General features: G+C 48.6%; 1 protein-coding gene across 1 annotated transcript in view; it reads right to left on the bottom strand.

The window, feature by feature from the left end:
* Positions 1 to 629: 629 nt before the first annotated feature.
* The window catches only part of NSG2 (neuronal vesicle trafficking associated 2), a 60241-nt gene continuing 37758 nt past the window's right edge, over positions 630 to 23112 (bottom strand). The window contains exons 4-5 of the mRNA XM_029218178.1: positions 6187 to 6297; positions 630 to 2450 (exon numbers count right to left, since the gene is read on the bottom strand). Coding sequence (XP_029074011.1) covers positions 2259 to 2450; positions 6187 to 6297 — 303 coding nt within the window. The 3' untranslated portion in view covers positions 630 to 2258. The remainder of the gene's footprint in view (positions 2451 to 6186; positions 6298 to 23112) is intronic.

The following is a 23112-nucleotide window of genomic DNA, read 5'->3' as shown; positions in this document are numbered from 1 at the left end:
GAGGGGGATAAAGTAGTCACACACACCTGGGTTTGAATCCCAGCTCATCCGCTGTAGCCCCAGGGCATCTCTCCATCCCTCTGAGCCTCAGTCTCTTCATCTGTCAAATGGGGACCAATAATCTCTACCTGCCTAGGTAGTAATAAGCCTTAAATGAGCTCATTATGAAAAGGGACCACTCATCACCCACCAGCTTCCTCCTTAAGCTGTTGGCCAAATGCATTCTGTCAATGGCGCCCTCAGACTCTTCTTGTGCCAATGTCTGTTTCCACATCCGACCCTACCTCCAGACTTCAGAGAGTGAATATGTGTCATTCGTGGCTGAATGCCCCATGCCCAGCACAGCCTGGCCCTCTGCAGGAGCTCAGCAGATGCTCATAGGATGAAGGATGTTGGGCTGCAAGATAAGAGCCAGGTGCACCTCTTGGTCCTTTGCCTTTGACCTCAGCGTCATTTCAGACCCATTCGGCTGAGGATGGAGTTCCCTCCACAGCCCAGATCCAGCCCCAGCCTAACAGGACACTCTGCCCACAGAGCTCACCCATCCTCGGGGACCCCTGCCCCCAGCATCTTCCCCAGCAGGCTCACTGAGCAGAAGATAAAGAAAAATGCAAAGGAAGGTCAAGACCCAGACACATCTATCTTTATTTGTTTCCTGTCAGAAAAGTCCAAGGATTACACCAAAAAATACTTCAGCCTCTGCTACCTACCGACAAAAATACACCACAAAATTATAAAGCGCTCAGCAGTTTTGCTAGGGACAACTTGTTATTCCGCTTTAGATGACCAATGAATTTACAGGTGACTCGAGGTGACTGAAGGGTGGGGAGGGAGGAAAAGTCAGATGATAGCTTTCAGCAGACTAGTTTGAGCTACGCTTGTCTTATTACCCAGCTATCATGTACGACGATTTCAGCATCACAGCAAAGCCACACACGACAAAGTGCCCTTTAAATGGCCTGTTTGAGCTTCGAGGGGAGCCAGTACCACATCTCATACAGCCTCTCCCAGCCAGTGCTAGCTTTGCTGGACCTGGAGCCAACGCCACACAGAGGGGCTCTCCCCAAAACGTTTGCGGGAGAGCCGCGTGGAAGCGCCTGAGGTGGGACCAGGGCCACGGGAGGCCTGGGCAATGTCAGATGCTGCCTCCTGGCTAGGAGCTTCCAGAACCAGACTGCGGAGTTTGGACGGTGGCCCCTGTCAACACAAAGGAGTGGCCAAAAGACGGCCACAGGTCTTAGCTTCCTTTAGAAATGATTTGGCTTTGCTGCAGCTCCAGTGAAAAGTCTCCCTGGCTGTCACCTGAGGTTCCTGGTTAGGACACTTCCTGTTCTTCCTCGTGTTATTAGCACTTTGGAAAACAGCCAACAGACACAGATTTTAAACTTGGGTGCTGTGCTTATAGCTTGGCCAACTGTCACATGCCCACGCTGGGCTTTCTTCCTGCAGCCTCTCCTTCCTTCTCTTTCTACCCCTTCTGTCTCCTGGGCAGTACCCAGGTGTAGGGCTAGAAACACAAGAGAAAGACAAAGAAAGTCTGCCCGCTGCTCAGTGTTTCTTATACCCTACACATCCCTAGGCCATGCAGCCCGGCCCCAGCTCCAATGCCCATACAGACAAGTTTGTGCTAACTTTGCAAAACACACGACGCGGTGGAGGCTTTTCTCTCTGGGTTGTATGCTTCCTGGGCTTATAAATGCCAAAATCAGTCCTTCTCTCCAACTCAGCGGTTCCTAACTTCCGGTATTCCTCCCCTGCAGACCGGAGGCCAAGGCAAGCAGCCCCGCCTGCATCACTCACAAGTTCTGTACCTTCCGAAGCTCACACTGAAGCTACCATCTCTCGTCTAAGAAGCCCAGAGCATCTGTGCTCTTTACTACCCTTCAGTGTCTTCCAGGTGCAGCCAGTCTAACTCTTTTTTGTTCGTTTTCTTTGTTTCTTTCCTCTTCTGTTTTTAAATTTTCCTAACAAATAATAAGCAGTGGCTTTGAAAATATCTTACATGGGAACAGTCAACACGAAACATGCCTTTGTACATGAGCCTGACTCGGGGACGAATCAACCATACCAAAGGACGAAAAGAAATATTGATTCAGACAACTCCAGTGCAGGAGATTTTCGGTGAGATCCCACCCCCCCACCCCCGGCCCCACCCCCGCCCCCATATCCCGGGAGTACAGTGTTGTCTTGTAACTGGAGCTTGGCTTAGCCCACGGGGGTCCCCCTCTCCGCCCCCGATTCTGGCTGGGGGTGGGCCTCTAATGGCCCTGGGTCTTGGGCGGCTTGGGCTCGTGGATGACGGCGGCTGCCGACAGCCACGGCCCGATGGCCCGGGCAGTGCTCTGCTTGGCCACGCTGTAGTGGCTGATGACCGTGTAGAAGCGGCTTCTGGAACTGGGGTCCTGGGATGAGTAGTAAGCATCCAGGGAGGCCGGGATACAGCGCTTGTGCTAGGGGAAGAGAGAGACAGAGTCAGGGGTAGCTCAGTGGACTGCTTCCAACCCGCCCTGCAACACGGCCACCCCACCTGGGGCCCACAGGCACGGCAGGCTCTCAGCCAGAGGGCGGGGGATGGTACCTGGCCTGCGCCTGGCCCTCATCAGGCTTTCCCCAGCGTCATCACCATCATCAAAGCTGCCACCTACTTGAAGCCAGAAGAAACTAACCTGATGCTAGGTTGTAGGTTCCCAGAGGTGGAGAGGTGGTAGGAGAAATGGGTGAAGGTGGTCAAAAGGTACAAATTTCCAGTTATAAAATAAATAAGTCCTGGGGATGTAATGCATAGCATGGTGACTGTAGTTAATAATACTGAAAGTTGCATTTTTGAAAGTTGCTAATAGAGTAGATCTTAGAAGTTCTCATCACAAGAAAAAAATTTGCAACTATGCAGGGTGATAGATGTTAACTAGACGTATAGTGGTGATCATTCTGCAATATATACAAAGACTGAATCATTATGTTGTATACCTGAAACTAATATAATGTTATATGCCAATTACACCTCAATAAAAAGTAAAGAAGAAAGAAAGGGAGAGAGAGAGAAGGAGGGAGGGATGGAGGGAGAGAGAGAGGAAGGAAGGAAGGAAGGAAGGACGGGAAGGAGGGAGGGAGGGAGAAGGAGAGATGGAGGGAGGGAGGGAGAGAGGGGAAGGAAGGAAGGAGGAAAGAAAGAGAGAAAGAAAAAGAAAGAAAGAGAAAGAAAAGAAAAGAAAGAAAGAGAAAGAGTGAGGGAGGGAGAGGAAGGAAGGAAGGAAGGAGGGAAAGAGAGAAAGAAGGAAGGAAGGAAGGAGGGAAAGCGAGAAAGAAGGAAGGAATGAAGGGAGAAAGAGAGAGAGAAAGAAAAGAAAGAAAAAGGGAGAGAGAGGGAGGGAGGAAGCTGCTGCTGCTACTAATTCAAGGTCAACATGCTCTGCTTACTGACTGTGTGGTTACAGTAGACACTTGGTAGCTCTTTACCTGGCTGATTCACCCATCCCCTAACTCCTCCTCTGGGCCATTGCCTGCAGCCAACTGCTGTCCATTTCGTTCCCTTGATTGGATAGTTGTAACTCTTTTCTCTTATACCAAAAGACTTGGTTCCTGACAACATTAATATAATTATATATTTGCATTATCCTACAATATATATCAAATGGTCACAAAATAACAGCAATATTATGAGTAATAGTTAGACTACTGAAGGAACTATAGGATTTCTCTGCAGCTCTCTGTGTCCTTAGAATATATGCCACTGAGGGTGTACAGTCAATATACTGCATTCTACAGTCATTTGGAATATTTATTTTCTTGGTAAGTTTATGTTCCCAACTTGATATACAGCTAGATTTTAGCTTGTATTTAATTTCAGGAATTATTTTTTATTTATTTATTTTTACAAATACATCAAACATTGATACACATCAAGGACGAATGTAGAGCAAGATACATCCAGAGAAGCCTTGCTCCCCAGCCCTATTCTTTCTGTCCCCTCCCTGCCCACCTGAGTCACCATTTTTCTTACTTTTTTAAAATTTATCCATCCAGAATTTCTTTCTGAAAATAGAAGTAAACATCCCTGACCTCCCCTTTTCTCACTCCAATGTAGCACATTTTTTTCTTCACTATTATCCTGGAGAGTATTCTGTGTCCATGTCTGGAGCCCCCCCTCACTCATTTTCACAGTTGTTTGAAATTCCATTGTGCGGATACATCATAGTTTATTCCACTGTCCCCTATTGACAGTTGTTGCCAATCTTTCAGAACCTCAGCTTCTAACAACTAAAAATGTCATCTTAGGAAGTCATGTAGCAGAACCAAAGGACATGTGTTTTTTTTGTTATTTTGTTTTTTGGTTTTTGGTTTTTGTTTTTGCGGTACGTGGGCCTCTCACTGTTGTGGCCTCTCCCGTTGCGGAGCACAGGCTCCAGACGCGCAGGGTCAGCGGCCATGGCTCACGGGCCCAGCCGCTCCACGGCATGCGGGATCTTCCCGAACCGGGGCACGAACCCCGTGTCCCCTGCATCGGCAGGCGGACTCTCAACCACTGCCCCACCAGGGAAGCCCAGGACATGTGTTTTTAAGACAGAACAGTCCCCATTTGATTCCCTCACTTTGAAACATAACATCTGTGATGTCTTAGAAAACTCATAACAAAACGCTCTTAATCTCCGTTTCCTCAGATGTAAAATGGGGGCAATGAAACCTATTTTTCAGAATGGGTGGAGAGCTCAACTGAGATATTGTTTATGAAAATGTCTAGGTAGGGGGTGACATATAATGGGTACTCAGTAAATGGTAATTTATAAATATTCGTTTCAGCTCTGAAATGTTACTACCACTAACATTTGTCGAGAGCCCATTCTCTAGCAGGCCCTTTGCTAACCGATTTTATTTAAATTTTCTCCAAAATCCTGTGGGCAGACATTATTGACGCCCATTGCAGGCGAGAAACCTGAGGCTCAGAGGGGCGAGAGGATGCCCGGGGCTCATGCAGCCAGCTCAGTTTTGCAAGGGAAGGAGCACAGTCAGAGTGAAGGTGACGGGGAAAGGGCCCAGCTGCAGGATTGGGGGAGGCCACCTCAGAAGCTCTGCTCCCTGTCTTCACGTCTCTGCAGGAAGAAGAAACCAGCCATCAAACCAGGAAGACTCACACCTAGGCAGAGCGCTCTGGAGACGGAAGTCTATTTGCAGCAGGAGTGAGCTCTCCCAGATGCGGATGGGCAGTCCGAAGCGAGGGCCATCTGGGAGGAGGCCCTCTACTGCCTACTTGAGACCGAGTCCTTCATGCAAGCCTGAAAACTCCTTGCCAGACATTTATGACTTTTTTTTTCTTGTAATTTTTTATTTCATATCAAAATTTATTGTGAAGATACAACTTTTTAGGAAAAAATTTTAGATTGCCACCATCAGTTTTGTTTTGGTGTTACTTATGCATTTCTTTATACTAACTTTTTTACGTATTTCAACGCCTTTATTGAGTGCATAAAGTTTTCTTTTTTATTGAGGTATAGTTGATTTACCATATTTTATAAGTTTCAGGTGTATAATTTCATGAGTCACAGTTTCTACACTTATAGTTAGTATAAAGTATTGGCTATATTCCCTGTGCTGTACAATATATCATTACAACTTAACTTATTTTACACATAGTAGTTTGTGCTTTTAAATCCCCTACCCCTATCTTGCCTCTCCCTACTTCCCTCTCTGCACTGGTAACTACTAGTTTGTTCTCTATATCTGTGAGTCTATTCCTTTTATGTTATATTTACTAGTTTGAGGTATTTTTTAGATTCCACATACAAGTGATATCATACAGTATTTGTCTTTCTCTGTCTGACATATTTCACGTAGCATAATACCCTCCAAGTCCATCTGTGTTGCTGCAAATGGCAAACTTTCATTCTTTTTGTGGCTGAGCAATATTCCATTGTATATACATACCAGTCTTCCTTATCCATTCATCATGGATGGACACTTAGGTTGCTTCCATATCTTGGCTATTGTAAATAGTGCTGCTATGGACATTGGGGTGCCTGCATCTTTTCAAATTAGTGTTTTCATTCTCTTCGGACACATCTTACATTTTAAACAGTCTGTAGGGAGGTTGCCATACCCAGATTTTAAATGTCAATGAAAAGAAGACATTGATAAACCCTTTAATTGAAGCTGACAGTCACCTGGGCCACTCCCCTGCCAGAAGCCCCTTACCTTATAGACAAATCCTTCTGGGCAGCTGTGGTCATAGGTGAAGGCTTTGTAAACCACCAGGAACACGATGCAGGCGAGGAAAGCTAGGGCCAGGCTGACGAGGATGGTGACCTGGAGAAAACAAAACAGAATCCTCCAGCCTCAGCTTGCCTGCCTTCCATCCACATGGTGCAGCCTTCGAAACCCAGAGCCGATAGGCAGCCTGGTATGTTAGAAAGAGTAGGGGGTGGCCAGGGGCCCAAAGAACCAGCTCTGTCTCAGCTCTGTCACCAACTTGGAGTGTGAGCCTGAGCAAGGCATCTGCAGTCTTTGGGTCTCGGTGTCTCCTTCTTCCAGAAACTCTCGGAAGCTCCGTCTTGGCCCAATGTGTGATTTCCACCCCCTCCCCATTTACTTTTCCTGTTAATTCTGTGGGGGCAGGGAGATGACCATTAAGCCCTCACTTACGGTGTTCCTGCCTCCCATCACCTCCCTCCCTGCCACTGCTGAATTCCAGTCTCAGGTATCAATGCTCATTCCACCTCCACTTGGATGTCCAGTACTCACCTGAAGTGCGTTCTCAAACAAAACTCCTGCTTCCCTCCCATCCCAAACCTGCTCCACGCCCCGCATTTTTACCTATCTCAGGAAGTGTCAACCCCACCTTTGCAGTCACTCAGGCCAAAAAGTTTGAAGTCATCCCTGACTCTCTTCTTCTCCCATTCTACGTCCTAGTTACCAGCAGAAGCTGTCATTTCTGCCTTCCAGCACATCCATAATCCAATCACTTCTGACCCACTAAATCATCTCTTTTGTGGCCAAAGCCATCATCACCTCTCACCTGCAGTACTGAAACTGCCTTCTAACTAGGGGCCTCCTCGACCCTTACATGTATTCACACACAGCAACCTGAGAAGTCCATTCAGACTTGAAGTCAAAGCATGTCCCTTCTCTGCTCAGAAGCATCTAATGGTCTCCACATTGCTCGTAGTGAAAGCCCAGCTCCTAACCATTATCAACAAGTAAGCTTTAAAACAAATACAACACCAAACAAACTGAAGTCACCAACAGGATTTACCAGAAAGGACTAAGTAGCTAATTTCGGAGGCACCTCCAGGTTTGCACTGGCCCCATCCCACCACCTGTGTACAAAGTGGTAGGGTAACCCCCATGATGCTGGGCACCTAGTGTTATACGCAGGTGTAATATGTCATGTTATTTTTAAAGCTGCTGGGCTTTTCAGTCAGTTGGCCTAGAAATATGGTAGAATTCCTATCATGGAGAGAAGTCTTATGGTGATTCAGAAGAAAAATAAAATCAACTTTGGGGTGGGGGGCGTCCCTATCCCATCTCCTTCCCACCTCAGGACATGGTTTATAAGGACAGGAGGAGATGGGATTCTACATTACTCCAAATGGAGTCATTTGTTAGCAGCTGTAAATACTGGATGGAAGGAATTTGAAAAGGAAAAGAGGAAGATGGGTGTGGGAGACGTCCATCTGAATCCTATGGGCAGACACTGTCTGTGAGAAGTTCCTGTGCATGTGTGTATATGAAGTTTTAGGACGATGTGCTATTGTGATGTAAGAGATAAATCTATTTGGTCTTGTTCCCGGTTCCTGGCACAGAGCTAAAATACTTGTAATTTCCTAAGTGATAAGAGCAGGGTAGCAGCATCTTTTGTTGTAATATTTGGTTTTTGTGCCCAGTTCCTGAAATAACTCTGATCCATAAAGGTGAAAGGAGCAGCTTCTATTATTCATAACAACCCCCTTTCAACTACATCTGAGTTAGTGTTGTCATATTATGTTATGAGGTAACTTTTGGAAAGTCCCTAAGGATGGGGGCTGGTTGCCAGAGGAACTAACCATTGATTGGAGCGTTGTAACTTAACTGCCTCCCCGACCTCCAGGGAGGGAAGAGGGGCTGGAGATGAAGTTAACCACCCATGGACAATGCTTTAATAAATCATGAAACCTCCAGAAAACCCTAATCGAAGGGGCTCAGAAAGCTTCCAGGTTGGTGAACAAGAACACATCCATGCCCCTGAGGGTGGTGTACCCCAAACTCCACTGGGACAGAAACTCCTGTGCTCGGGACCCTTCCAGACCTCATCCCATGTATCTCCTCATCTGGCTTTATCGTCCTTCATAAGGAACCAGTAATAGTAAGTAAAGTGCTCTCCTGAGTTCTGTGAGCCATTCCAGCAAATCACTGAACCTGTGGAGGAGGTTGCAGAAGCCCCCAGTTTATAGCCAGTCAGTCAAAAGTTCAGATGTCAACCCGAGATTTCTGACTGACGTCTGAAGTGGAGGCAGTCTTGTGGGACTGAGCCCTCGACCTGTGGGGTCTGTGCTGACTCAGGACAGTTAATGTCAGAGTTGAGTTAAGTTGTAGGAAATCCAGGCAACCTCCACCAAGAATTGGAAAAGTACATGGTATGGAAAAAACCCCACACATCTGGTGTCAGAAGTGAGAGTATAGAGAAAAAAATGTTTTTTCCTTTTACATGGTGACACATAAAATTCAGTTCTAAACTACTGTCCACACAATGTGCTGTCCACCCTCTCCATTCACATCCCAAACCCCCAGCTGCAGCCTCTTGCTGACTCATCAGCCTTCTCCCCAGGATTAGGGCGGTGACAACATGGGGTGAGATGGTACAGAGGTCAGACTGGAGTCACCCAGCAAGATGTGGAGAGAGATGGAGATGTCAAAGGCCAGAATTTGGAGCAAGAGGTGCCCCCAAAGACGTATACACCCCTTAGAACCTCCAAAGATAGTATTTGATTAGTTCAGGGACAGGAGCCACCCAAGACCACTACTCATCGCTGAGGACCTAAGAACACCCAGTCAGCAGGTGTTTGGAGTATAGATGTAAAGAATTTTAAATGCCCAGTTTTCCCAATAGCCAAAAGGTAGAAATAGCCCAAACATAATCAAGTGATGAGTGGGTAAACGAATTATGGTCTATCTGTACAATAGAATATTATTCAGCAATAAAAAGGAATGAAGTTCTCGTACAAATGTGGTGGGCCTCGAAAACATGCTAAGCGCAAGGCCACATATTGTATGATTCCATTTGTACAAAATATCGAGAATAGGTAAATCCATAGAGACAGAGTGCAGACTGGTGGTTGCCAGGGGCTGGGATGCAGGGAACAGGGAATGACTGCTAATGGGGATAGAGTTTCCTTTTGGGGTAATGAAAACCTTTTGGAACTAGATCGAGGTGATAGTTGCACAACATCGTGAATGTACTCCATGCCACTGGATTTTTCACTCTACGTTCTCAACTTTATGGTATGTGAATTTTACCTCAACTTTCTAAAACATGCCCAGAGCTCCGGCTGACTGTGTCAAATGGACCTTAAACTCCTGCTAGCACCCCCTCATCAGAGCTGCCCCCATGACGGGGACAGACACGCTCACAGTCGCCTCCATGGTCGCAGACCTTGAACATGCAAAGGAAAAGTCGAGGGCTGCAGCCCGCCCTGCCACCACCTGAGGCAGGATCTGGGGGAACCCTCAGAGAGCTCCCCCTCCAAATGACCCCATACAGCCCCAATCTCCGACTGAGCAGAGAGCCAGGTCTCTTAACTGACTCGGAAGCAGGACAAGACTCCAGTGTGGGTGTCCCCAGGCAGGGCTGGATGCTTCCCCTGGTTCCCAGCAGGCTGATTATGGCGCTGGGAGCTGAAGCAGGGCCCGGCAGGCTGGCTGTGAGACAGGTTCCCTTTATGGCGGGGTTTTTTTAGGTGGGGCGCGGGGGGACCTCTTTCATTCCTAACAGCCCTGAGTTAACAGCCTCCACCTAGGAGGGGCAGGATCTGATTCACCATAGCACTCCTATGGCTTGACGGGGTAAGCACAGCAAATGTTTCTGAAAAAAGAAAAGAGAGGGAGGAGAGGAGAGAGAGAGGGGGGATCCTAAAGGATTCAGTGCTGGTGCCTAGATGGCCACCACCCCAGTGGATTCTGATTTATCTGGTCAGGGATGGTGGGTCCAGGACACTCTCCAGGTGATTTTAATGTACAACCAGACATGAGAACCGCTACTCCAGTATGACTATGTATGAGGGTCCTTGAGCTTAGAATCACCTGGGCAGGGTTTTAAGCGATCCTGATGCTCTGGCTCCGTCTCAGACCAATTACATCAGAATCCCAAGGCAGTTGCTGTGTGCGGGCAAGTATTGAGAAGAGTGCGGGACACAGACCCCAGGCAGGGTGGCCTATATGACCATCAGAGTCAAGGTCTGATGCTGACTGGGACGCCAGGGGTGCAGCTCACCTCAGGGCATTCTTCCGAGCAAGGCTAAATTCTGCCACGTGTTCCATGGCCCCAGCACGAGGGTGATGGGAGGCCGTTTTAGGCGAAGATAAGTCTGCCTCCCCGCCCTGAATCTTGGTAACTTCTGCAACAACTAGAGGTCGGTCATTCCTTAAGAGACTGTGGAGGTCAGAGAGTTCAGGGCTGTGAATCAGGCACAAGCCCTCCCTCAAGGCTTCACAGCCCACAGGCAGAGGTGGACAGGAGGACACAGGCACTTGTAACACAAGGGTGGCACCATGAGTGAGGACATCAGCACAGAGGGCTCCTGGACCTAACAGGCCTGCGGGTGGGGAGATCAGGGAAGGCCTCCTGTGGGAGGTGACTCCGGAAGTGACTTCAGGGAAGGATGCCAGGATAGGGGAGGAAGAAGGTTCTGAGCGGGGAAGTCACACCTGCCACAGTGCAGAAGCTGGGGCTGTTCTGGAAACATCATATGGTTTGTCATGGCTGGTCCGGAGGATGCAAGTGAGGGAGAGACGGGCCTCGGGCAATGGGTAGGTAGGAAGAGAATAGATAAGGAAGGACCAAGCTAAAACTTGGGCTTTATCTCCAGGGTGGCAGAGAGCCCCTGAAGGTTTTAAGCAGGGGAATGACAGGATTAGAATTACGTTTTGGACAGATGGTATGGTGGGGGAAGGGAGGAGTGAGGTGGACATGGAAGCAGGTTTGCAGGGGCAACGCCGGAGGCAGGAAGGCTGATGTACCAGGACATATGCCCTAAATAGGCCAGACCTGGGGCTGTAAGGGTGGAAGGGGTCAATGGCTTGAGAAGGCCTGGGAGGTGAGCAGAGTGGTGTGAAAAGGAAGGAGGAAGGGGCTGACTCCCAGGAGGAAGGAGGATGTCGAGCTGGGTCTGGATTCCTATTCTTAATGACCGAGTCAGTGTTGGCTATTGGCTGGGGTGGGAGGGGGAGACCAAGGTTTCTGATTGGTTCCAGGGTGAGATTTTTCCTGAAGACGGGTCTCCGTGGGGCATCCTGAAGCTGGCCTCTCCCTTTCCAACGGATTAGATTCTTGGAAGTCAGAGGTCCTAGTACTTGGTCCCTGCAGCAAAGCTCCTGATGTGGCAGGGGAGCCTCAGAGGACCCGGGAGAGCAGTCCCCACTTCCCCCATAGAGCACCTCTGAATGTGAAAGCCAGCAGCACATCAATATCGATTGACTCAGTTTATATAGCCTTGTTGCTTGGAAACATTCTAAAGGCCTTGGCTTTACCTCCTGAATGGAACAGCCTTGGATTAGAAATAAACAAGTTCTCAATGCTGATTTGAGTGTTTCCTTAGAGATTGGGTCCTCTCTGCTCCCCATCTCCCTGCTCATCCCTTCATTCACTCAGCACATGTCTATTAAAGGGCCCACTGTGAGCCAGATGCCGCCATACAGTGGGAGTTTACGGCAGGGAGAGGGTCAGACGCCGAACTAGCAAATCACCAAATAAATAACTTCAGAACAAGACCACAGCAGGATCTGGAACAGTGAATAGGAGGGGAGCCTCAGATATGGTGGGCAAGGGTGGGAGAAAGAGGCCCACACAAGAAGACCCTGGGCCAGAGCCACCTAGACCGAGGCGCAGCCCCAAACCCCTAAAAACAAGAGGAGCTCAGGGTCTCAGTGGACCTGGAAGAAATGGTCTGACTGAGATGGGAGGAGGGGCAAGGGGGAAAGAGTGCTGAGGTGAGACCCTATAGGCCTTTGGAGACCAAGATCACCCTTGTCCTGCCCAGGAGAGGAGCTTCCTCCAGCTTCCATCCAGTGTTTTCCAGGTAATGTCCTGCTCAGCCTTGCGTCCCTCTGCCACCCTCCGGCCTCTTAGGCCACCGCTCCCTGGCTCACAGTTTCCCCTCCAGCCACCACCCACCCCCAGGCTGCTGAGGGCTCCTTCTGTCATGCTTATCCGTGCCTTGCCCAGCCCTGGAACACATCATCCCCACTACCGTGTCCTTGCTCATCAACCTCCTGGTTCAGCCCTGGGGCCCCTTCCCTGAACACCTGATCCTGCCCTGCTCTGTACCTGGGGCCTGCTTGGGCTGCCCTGATGGGACCCACCATGTCATCCTTACCTCCTCATACCTCTGAACCCTCCCTCTGCTGGGAATGCTCTGGGCAGCCAGCAATCTCATCCTTTCCTCTGTACCCAGCACCATGGCTCCCACAGTGGGGGTCACCCATAAACACTTCCTGAACTGAAATGCTGAATTGACTTAAGACCTGGAGGATGAACACATCCATATACACATGCACACACACACATGCACACCCTTACTCCCCACATACACACGCGCAGACACTCAACCTGGTCCAAACCACATCACATGGGATGGGGTGGGGCACTGAAACATCTGTACTTCTCCAGCCCCTAGTCTCAACCCCTTCCACCACCCGCCCATACACATGCTCAAAATAAAGTACCTTAACCTTGAAAAAACTCAGGGTTTGGGTTAGCATCAGCTAAGACCTGCCCAAGATCTCTCCTCCAGCTTTCGAGCATAGGTCAGGGAGAGAATAGAGGAAGAACTTAGAGTGTGCAGCCAGGGCCTCTGGTGAAGGTGCACTGAAATGGCAGTCATGGTGACCACCCTGTGATCCACACCTCCACATAGTGATAATAGCAGCAGTAGCGGTAGTCACAGTAACAAAAGATGCTAAGAGTTATTGGGAGCTTACTGTATACTAATATCACCACCATCATATGAAGAAAGTAGAATTCTTAACCCCATTTTGCTGATGGAGAAACTGAGGCTCTGAGAGGTTAGGTGACTTGCTTCAGGTCCCACATTTAGTAAAAGATAAGTCTGAACAATGCTTCGAGGTACCTCAAGGGCACCTTGAACTCACCATGCCAGAACCAGCCTGCTGTCTTCCCCTCAGCTGTGGTGGGAAGCAGCTCTGCCCACTCGCCTCTGGACCTTGCAGAGGTCCAGAGGCGAGTGGGTTGTCCTGCAGCCAACCCTGCCAGACCTCCCACTTCTGTCCCCAGCCCCACCCGTCAGCCACCAGTTCCCGGAGCTTCTGCCTCTGGTGTGGTTTGTTCATTTCTCTCCACCATCTTCAGCATAACTTCCCTGGGTAGGACCACCATCACCTCACCCCTGCATGCAGCGGCCTCCCTGCTGCTCTCCTGGCCTCCAGCCTCCCGGCTTCTAAGACCACCCTAGACTTTCTAACAAGCCCACCTGAGCATTGCTGCTTCCCTGGTGAATGAGCCATCACACCTATAGGGTCAAGTCTGAACTCATTACAGAGCAGACAAGGCCCTTCCTGATGGAAACTCGATGTGCCTCTTTGGCCCCAACCCCTCCCCCCGCTGCCTGATTGCACCCTCATTTCCCCCACCTCAAAGCTCCGGCACTGCTGGGCCCTCTGCCCGGAATGCCAGCTTCCCCTCCCAAGTCCATCAAGCTGCTGCTCATCCTAGACCCAGGTCAAGTTTCTTCTCTTCCCCAGAGTCTTCAGGTGGTATTTAGCCACTGCCCTGTCTGCTCACTGCTCCTGACACACTTTTCCCAGAGCACTCTAATTAACCACCACCTGTATGCATCCCCTCCTGAGAGGCAGTGTGGAATACTACAACACACTTCCGTTTACTAAGCACAGATTGTGTGCCAGGCACTTTTCTCAGCACTGGACGTGGATTTATTCTTTTTTTTTTTTAAACATCTTTATTGGAGTATAATTGCTTTACATTGGTGTGTTAGTTTCTGCTTTATAACAAAGTGAATCAGTTATACATATACATATGTCCTCATATCTCTTCCCTCTTGCATCTCCCTCCCTCCAACCCTCCCTATCCCACCCCTCTAGGTGGTCACAAAGCACCGAGCTGATCTCCCTGTGCTATGCGGCTGCTTCCCACTAGCTATCTATTTTACGTTTGGTAGTGTACATATGTCCACGCCTCTCTCTCACTTTGTCCCAGCTTACCCTTCCCCCTCCCCATATCCTCAAGTCCATTCTCTAGTAGGTCTGTGTCTTTATTCCCGTCTTACCCCTAGGTTCTTCATGACCATTTTTTTTTTTTTTAGATTCCATATATATGTGTTAGCATACAGTATCTGTTTTTCTCTTTCTGACTTACTTCACTCTGTATGACAGACTCTAGGTCCATCCACCTCACTACAAATAACTCAATTTCGTTCCTTTTTATGGCTGAGTAATTCCATTGTATATATGTGCCACATCTTCTTTATCCATTCATGTGGATTTATTCTTACAACAGCCCTACAAGATGGTACATTTTCACTTTTTAGACTAAGGCACAGAGAGGTTACATAATTTTCTCAAGGTCACACAGCTAATTAAGTAATATAGTCAGGAGCCTAACCCTCTAGAGTATGGCCTGGGCTCGTAGCCTATGCTATACTTCTCGTAAAGCGTTTATTCACTAAATATTAAGCACTTACATGTGCCAGAGAGAATTCTACACACGGGGCGTACAGTGTGGAGGAGGACAGTGAGGTTCCTGCTCTCGTACGGTTTACCTTTAACTGTTTCAACAAGTGTCCACTTCTGCAAAGGGGAGTAATAGTAGTATCTGCCCCTCAGAGCTCTGAGGATTAAATCAGTAATGGATGGGAAGCCCTCTAGTGCGTTGAATGGTGGCCTCTCAAAAGATATGTCCACGTCTTAATCACCAGAACCTGTAAATATGATCTTATTTGGAAAAGAGGTCTGTGTAGATGTAAGTAAGCTAATGCTCTTGAGATGAAATCATCCCTGGATTGTGCAGGTGGGTCCTAAATCCAAGGACAAGTCCCGTTATGTGAGACACACAGAGGGAGACAAACACACAGAGAGAAGAGAAGGGCATGTGAATAGGGAGGCAGGGATTGGAGTGATGCAGCCACAAGCCAAGGGACACCTGGAGCTACCAGAAGCTAGAAGAGGCAAAGATAGATCCTTCTCTAGCCTTCAGAGGGAGCATGGCCCTGCCAACACCTTGATGTTGAACCACTGATCTCCAGAACTGGGAAAGGATGAATTTCTGTTGCATTAGTCCAGTGTGTGGTCACTGGCTGTGGCAGCCCCAGGGTGCTTTCCCACAGTGTCTGGCACATGTGCTATATAGATGTGCACTCCTCCGTCTCTCCATATCATCTGCCATGCTTCTCAGCAGGTACTTCAAAGGCTCCAACCACTCAGGAAGACTGCCATTTCTCAACATGTATTTCTCTTGTATACCTTTTCAGCCCTTTTTTCCTTGGAGAACTCCTAGTCATGCTTCAAAGCCCAACTTACAACATCTCACCTCCTCTGGGAAGCCTTCCCTTGCCAATTTGTGTTCTCACCACACTTTTATTCCCTTCACCACTTAGCACTCAGCCCCCTGTATCACGACTATCCATTCTATTGTATGTTTGCCTCTGTGGTCCCAGCTCATGACCTGGCACAGAGCAGAATGTACATCCCACATTCCCTACCGCCACACCTCTTTCTTCATTTTTGGCACAAAACACTACCAAGAGTGAATTTTAGGGCCCCTTTTAACTGTTCCACACCTGACAGGGTAACTGGATAAAATCATTGCATTGGGTCATCTGAAGTAGTCTGTATGATGCTGGGAAATGATTAGTTTTGCCCCTGAAACAATCTCCTTGTCTGCCTGCTATGCCCTAAAAGACGGGAAGCTTTTCTCTGATGGCTGGGTGAATTAGACCTTCACTCTAGTCAACGTCCGTGCAGTTCTCTGCAGTAGCTGTGGCCCCATCCCTACAAGGTTCCCATTCTGCTTCTGCCTCTGATGAGCTGTGTGACCTTCAGCAAGATGCTTCACCTCTCTGAGCTCCCGTTTCCTCTTCTGTTAAATGGAAACAAAAATCCCACCCCACAAGGTTGGTGTGATGATTAAATGAGATGATGTCTATAAATTATCCAGTGTTGTCCTGGCCCCTGGGCTTAACCGATAATAGCAATCACTTATTGACTGTAATAGTGCACTGGTACTGTGTCAAGAGCTTTTCATATAATATCTCCTTTAATCCTCATGATAGCCCTATAAGCCTAAGTATTACCCCCATTTTACAGTCCCCCCGTGCACACTGAGGCACAGAGTAACTTGTCTGAGTTCACGTGGTTATTGAAGTAGCAGAGCCTGACTGGAACTGTGGAATATCTGATTCTGTAGCCCTCAATCTTAAACACTACCTTAACAGACTTTCTGATAAATATTCCTCAGTCCTGCTGCTGCATTCGCTTGCAATAGTGCAATGAAGCAAGGCGATGTATACTGTAAACTTATTCTAGGAGGATGTGTCACCACAGGCATGAAACCCCAGGAGTTAGGAAGAGAGAGGAGAAAAACAAAAACCTTCCCACTGTCTGCCAAGCCAGGGTGCTGATCTAGGACCCTCATTATGCCAGGAAACATGAACTTCATTAACATTCATGTACTGCAGCATCTCGGCACCACGATACTGAATAAACCGTCCTTCTTTATGAAGAATGCAAACCCTGGAAATCTCAAAGCAATAGAACCACTCATAACAGAGAAATTAAACTTTGTGGGGAGATAAAAACAGAGCTATCCAACAGACATTCACCTTTTGTATGTGACAGCTGGAACCTCCAGAGACAGAATTAGACCACCCGGCACCCTGCTCCTGGCTCTGCCCCAAAGATCCTGACAATAGGGCTTAAGAGGAAAGTGCAAGGGAATCACGGAATCCATAAATTCTGCCCAAATGACAGCCTGGTTTCCCTGGCCCTCTCCCTAGCACCAAGTAATGAATAGAGTCGAGTCTTTGGAGCTGGATTGTCAGTCTGAAAGCCCAGCTGTGTCACTTATTACTGTGTTCCTGGGCAAGCTGATTGTCTTTTGGAATCCTCTGCCTACTTCTCTCCACCGGCTGTTGTGAGGCAGAATGTGCTAGCATCTGAAGCCCTCAAGCATAGGCCTGGCCCAAAGTAATGACCTTCGTTAGCATCCAGGGGGAGCACACACACGTTACATCATTTTGTGTCCTGACAATTCTATGGGGAAGGCACTATCAATGTGCCCATTTTACAGATGGTCTATCAGAGGCAAATGGAAAGACTTTCCCTATATGAGGTGAGAACTGAGTATTTGAACTCAGGTCTGTCTAACGCAGAAGTCCAGCTGCCTATGCTGCAATATGCTATATTGCCAGTAAATCTATAACTATGTTAGAGTTTATTTTTATTAAAAATGTATTGTACCATTATAAGAACAATATTGGAAATCCAAGAGGAGAAACGCCCATTACAGTTCTGCCACCATCTCCAGTCTGTTTTTACACGCTTGTTATTTGTTCCTATCCACGTGCCTCCCTGCATAAATCTTGATTCCTTCTGCTTCTTCCCATTTCACCCATTTGTGGCCCATCCAACTGTCTCTGATCACATAGAACATCGTCACAAGCCTAGTCCGAGCCACCCCAGAAGAAGAGAGGCCTCAACTTCACCATCTGCAAAGTGGCCCCAAATCATTACACTGATCTACACAAAACTGTCACGAGGCACAACCGAGATGAATAATGCAAACAGCAAATTGCCACGTAAAGGCAAAAATGATAAGCGAATGCTTCTTGTTGCCACCACTGTTATCGTTACAATTGTACAACATCAGAGCTGAGTGTGGTTCAGTTATTTCCTCAGCACGAGGACCTTCAGCTGTTACACTGTGTTACCATTGCCTGTGACCTGTCCTCCCAGACCAGCTAACAGCCGCCCCTCAAGGGCAGGGCAGTGCCCTCTGTCTTTGGGCTTCTGAGGGCCTGAGGGTCCTACTATTTAAAGGATTTGCTGGTGATTCATGTTGATGGGGGAGAAAAGCATCTCTGCCATGGGCCATCTCCTCCCTAGTCTCCGCTGCTTCTCACTCCCAATCCATCGTCCCTGCTGGCCACCGATGGGATCTTCCTATATTAAATTATCCCTCTGAACCTTTCACGGTAGGGCTGAAGATCCCACGTGAGCCTGCTTTGGGGCAGATTTTGTGTCCTGACACAGTGGGCCCAGGATCTTACTGAGCATCAGAGCCCTGATGCATCAAATAAAGGCGATGGATCAGATGCAGAGCCCTGGACCCTGCACCCAGAGATCCGGGTTCCCTCGGTCAGCCCAGCACTCACGGGTCAGCATTTCCACGCAAGTCCAGGAGGTTTGGATGCGAGTGACCTGGAAACTGTAGTTAGATGAAGATGAGGGCCAAAATGCTTTGGCTTCTGAAGAGAAGAAAGCAAGGAGCTCACATCCCTGATGGTCAGGTACTCAGCATTTTCCATAGATGATCTCACTCGGTCCTACCCAGTGTCCCATAAAGTGGGTACTGCACATATTCCTGTTTCTCAGACGATGAAACTGAGGATTGCAGAGGTTGCATAATTGTCAGGATTTTCCAGACCATCAGTGGTGAAGCAAGTCCCAGAAGCCAGGTCTGTCTGGATCCAAAACATATTTTCTTCCCTCAGCACTGCACTGCCTTCATCCTCTGGCCCCCACTTACCTGTCCAACAGCACCAATTGCTTCGGCCCTAGGAGCCCTCACACACACACAGAGAAAGGCACTGAGACACACACAAACACATGCAGACACACATACGCAGTTATACACACACAGACTCACACGCAGACACACAGAGACACACGGAGACACACACAGACACACACAAACACACAGACACACACAGACATATATAGACACACACAGAGACACAGGGGCACAAACACACACAATAACAAAGACACACAGACACAACAAACACACACGGACTCACATAGATAGACCTATCACACAGACACACACAGACCTATGCAGACACACACACACATACACACACACAGTGCAGCCTTAGCTCCTGAAAGTTCTAGGCTTTCTGCTACTGGCATGCCTTTCCATTGTCTTCCCCTGGAGGGTGTCACCCCCACACGCCAGGCAGCCTCCTCAGATCTCTCCCTCAGGAGTGAGGTCTCTCTGGGTTCCCCCTCGCTCCATCCTCACCACCATCATGTGTTGCTCTGTGTTATGACGACTTCTAGACCTGTCAGCACGCCCTACTGCACCGTGAGCTTCTCAAGGGCAGGGAGCGTACCTCAATGACCTCCTGTCCAGCTCTCAGCTGGGGCTCAGCACCAAGAGCACATGTGTGAGCTTCGAAGGCCTCACATCCATTTGCTTCAGCCAGCCCAGAGCCAGGCCCCAGCGTAGGGCAGGTGGTCTCCTGCCCCAGATGGCCGACTACACGCGTCCTGGCCACAGTCGGAGGTGCACCGCTGCCTCACCACATCCCAGCTGAGCCTTGTCTAGATGCAGCCTGCATCCGCATCTCCATGGAAACACCAACCCTGCAGGCCAAATAGCCTGTTCCATTAAGCTACTTTCATTTCTCAGTCCCCTTTCTTGGCAGAAGAATTGATAAAAAAAAAAAAAAAAAAAATCAGGTCAACAAAATTGGTTTGGAAAATTAGAAATCATCTTCTCCAAGTTCCAATGTGTAGCACTGCTAGGCGTGCCAGCAGGGGGTTCTGAGCCAGATAAGCTACTCCACGTCTTCCTATAATTCCTGCAAGGCTGAGAACGAATGCCTGCCAATAACACAGCAGCACACACAGCAGGATCGCCTCTGGACAGAAGGTGGCCGTCTTTGGGGGAGGCAGCGTTCCTGCCTCTTCTCAGTTTCTGCCTCAGAAACTACTCAGAAGTAGTAGTTTCTGCTACTTTTGTCCATGAGGAGGAAGGAATCTCTATCCAACCTTCTACCTCCTCACGCCTCCCGCCCTACACACTTACACCCACACAGACACAGACACACACTCCCTACCTGGGAGGAGTCCTGGAGTGTTTTCACAAAACAGTTAACACAGCAGACCTGAGACAGCTGCCCTTGGAAAAGTCCGCTTGGGAGGCTGAGTCTTGGCTGGCGTCCTGGAACTTGGACATCGGGAGGGCTCCCACGATTCCCAGAACTAGTAAAAGGGGCTCACCGTGCGTAAACCGTGCAAACAACGTGGTTTAGGCTGAACACCTGCCTTCCTTCTGGAGGCCGGAACTTGGGTACGTGCTAGGCAGCGGGTGCCAGCCCCCAGCAGAAACCTTGGGCACTGAGTCTCTAATGAGTTCCCTGGTCCACCACTCTCCACGAGTGCGCTCACAGCTCGTTGCTGGGGGAAGTGAGCGTGTCCCACGTGACTCCACTAGAAGAGGCCTCTGCAAGCTCCTGTCTGCTTTCCTCTGGAGGTCGCCCCCTGCACCTTTTACCTTTGCTGCCTGTGCTTTGTACCCTTCCGCTGTAATAAAGCATAGCCAAGACTACAGCTACACCCTGAGTCCTGTGAGTCTTTCTAGTGAATCATCGACCTGGGGGTGGCCTCAGAGACCTCCAACACAATTCCCCTTGCTGTCCCCTTTTCGGTTTCCCCTGAAGGAGCGACACCGTGAATCTTATGTTTCAGAGCCTAGCAGCAATGGCTATGCTATACTATGGATCCTGTGCCTTAAAGGCAGCGTCAGGTTCTAGCTGTGAACTCTTCCCTACCTGCCCCCCAGAGCCCAGGCCCCATGAACACCTCTTCTCTGACTCCTTGCCTCATGGGTCAGCATGGCTGTAAAGTTCTCACTCTTCCTACATGGAAGAAGCCTGGGCCATCTCTTTCTCGTCCATCCCTCCCCTCCCCTGCAGCATCTTGACCAAGGTTATCACTAGGTGAACCCGATATTAGGAATTAGGAACAGACACTCTCTCTCCTACCTCCCACCTCAATTTTCCCTCCAGTGATGATGAGTATCCATCAGTATGAGATCTCTTCCTGGGGTGAGGGTGGAAAAAACAGGGTGAGAAGCTAGAGAACCACTTAGGCCTCCCACTCTGAGCCTCATGCCCAGCTGTGCTCATGGGAGAAGCTGCTTCTTGGGTTATTGGGTGCCCACCAGGTGAATAAGGCAGTTCTTCATCTGCCATTTGGGGCTCATCCTTATGTGCAGACCTCCTTGGCAGGGAGCCTCAGAAGGAAACAGCGGAAGGATTCTGGAACCAAAAACTCTTCCAACCCCTTGTCAATCTACAGCAGTGGGTATGTAGGCTGACCCCTCAGCTACTTGGCCCTGTCAAGGGCTCACCATTCTCACCGTCAAGCAGCACCTAGAAGTTGAATATACCCTCCAAGCCCAAATGTTCTCAGATCAGCTATGCATGTGTCACTGTGGCCTCAGATGGAAAATTTTCCATCAGTCTGTTCTGTTTCAAGAAAGAGAGAAAAATGGGGTGGTGGCCAGAGCCTTGGCTTGGAAGCCAGAAATGCCCACGTTTGGATTCTAACCCCAGCACCTCCTGGTTCTCTTATTACATTTCCTGGGCCTCAGTTTTCTCTTCTGGAAATTGGGATCCTAATAATTATATTGAAGCCCCGATGTAAAGATGAAATGAGATCGCTATGTGAAAACACAGAGGGCAACACCTGGCACAGAGCTGGTAGCCGGAGATATTCGTCCCAAGGATCTGGAAAGAATGAACACGCCTCAGGATCTAAAACCACGTGCCCTCTGCCTGTCCCATGGTTCCATGCTTTGAGTGATTTCTTTTTTCATGCCAAACAGACGGCATTCGCTCAATGTTAATGAATTCATTCTCCTATTTTGGACACATCAGACTCACGCACATAGCTGTGAATGGGAAATAACCAGAGGGGCCAAAACAACAACCCATGGTGTTTTTGTTGGTTTGTTTGGACTAATCAGGAGAAAAGAAACCGTTTCCTTTGGGTTTTATGAAATATTGGGATGAGGCTGCAGACGGCCATCACTACTAACCAGAGCCAGTCTGGAGCCAGTGCAGACTCTGAGAACATACATGCTCTCCATTGGCAGCTCCACCCCTCCTATCTGTGTGACTTCAGACAAGTTCTGTGACATCTCTAAGGCTCAGTTTCTCCATCTATGAAATGGGAGTTACGATGATCCCTAGTTCCCAGAGGCTCTGAAAGGCAACATGAGGTCATACAGATCACCTGCCTGGCTTTGGTCCGAAGCAGTGTTCGGTAAGTGCCTTCTAAGTGAATGTATCAGAATGATTTCTGTTGAGAATGTTATCTCTTGGGTAGAAAAGCAAACGCTGAAATGGCAGGTCAGGTCTGGAGGGTGAGAATCCGTTCTGTTTACTGACCAGATTCTGTTTCATTCCTCACTTGGGGTCAGTTCCTGAAGAAGGAGTTGGCTTTGCTTATGGTTTTGCTTTATTTCTTATTGAAAACTTTTAAAACCAATCCTATAAGGTAGGTCTTTTCATTTTTCCTGTTTTATAAATGAAGAATGTTGTAAGACCCAAAGAAGTTAAGTCACTTGCCCAAGTAAACTCAAATAATGAGTGGAGAAGAAGCTGAACTCAGATGTGAACCCCAAGGTTGTGTGTACATACACTTCCTCTGGAATGGCTGCTACCAGAGTGGCTGTTTGGAATACAAAGGTTCTCTCCATCCCAAATCAAAAAGATTATGTTTGGTCAGACTCTTTGGTCAGCTCCCCATGGAAGCCCCCCAAAAGCCATTAAAGAAGCCCATTCTCTAGGGCCCCAGTGAATCCCACTGAGGTAATTGCCTTTTGAAAGGAAAGGGAAAATGAAACATCTGTGGCCTCAAACTTTATATGAGCAAAAATTCAAGAGTCTC

Source organism: Monodon monoceros, unplaced genomic scaffold (genome assembly GCF_005190385.1).
Source record: "Monodon monoceros isolate NGI ecotype Baffin Bay Population unplaced genomic scaffold, NGI_Narwhal_1 Super_Scaffold_12, whole genome shotgun sequence".
NCBI classification, from domain to species: domain Eukaryota; kingdom Metazoa; phylum Chordata; class Mammalia; order Artiodactyla; family Monodontidae; genus Monodon; species Monodon monoceros.
The sequence above is the reverse complement of the archived record's forward strand: the minus strand, read 5'-3'. Positions and strand labels throughout refer to the sequence as shown.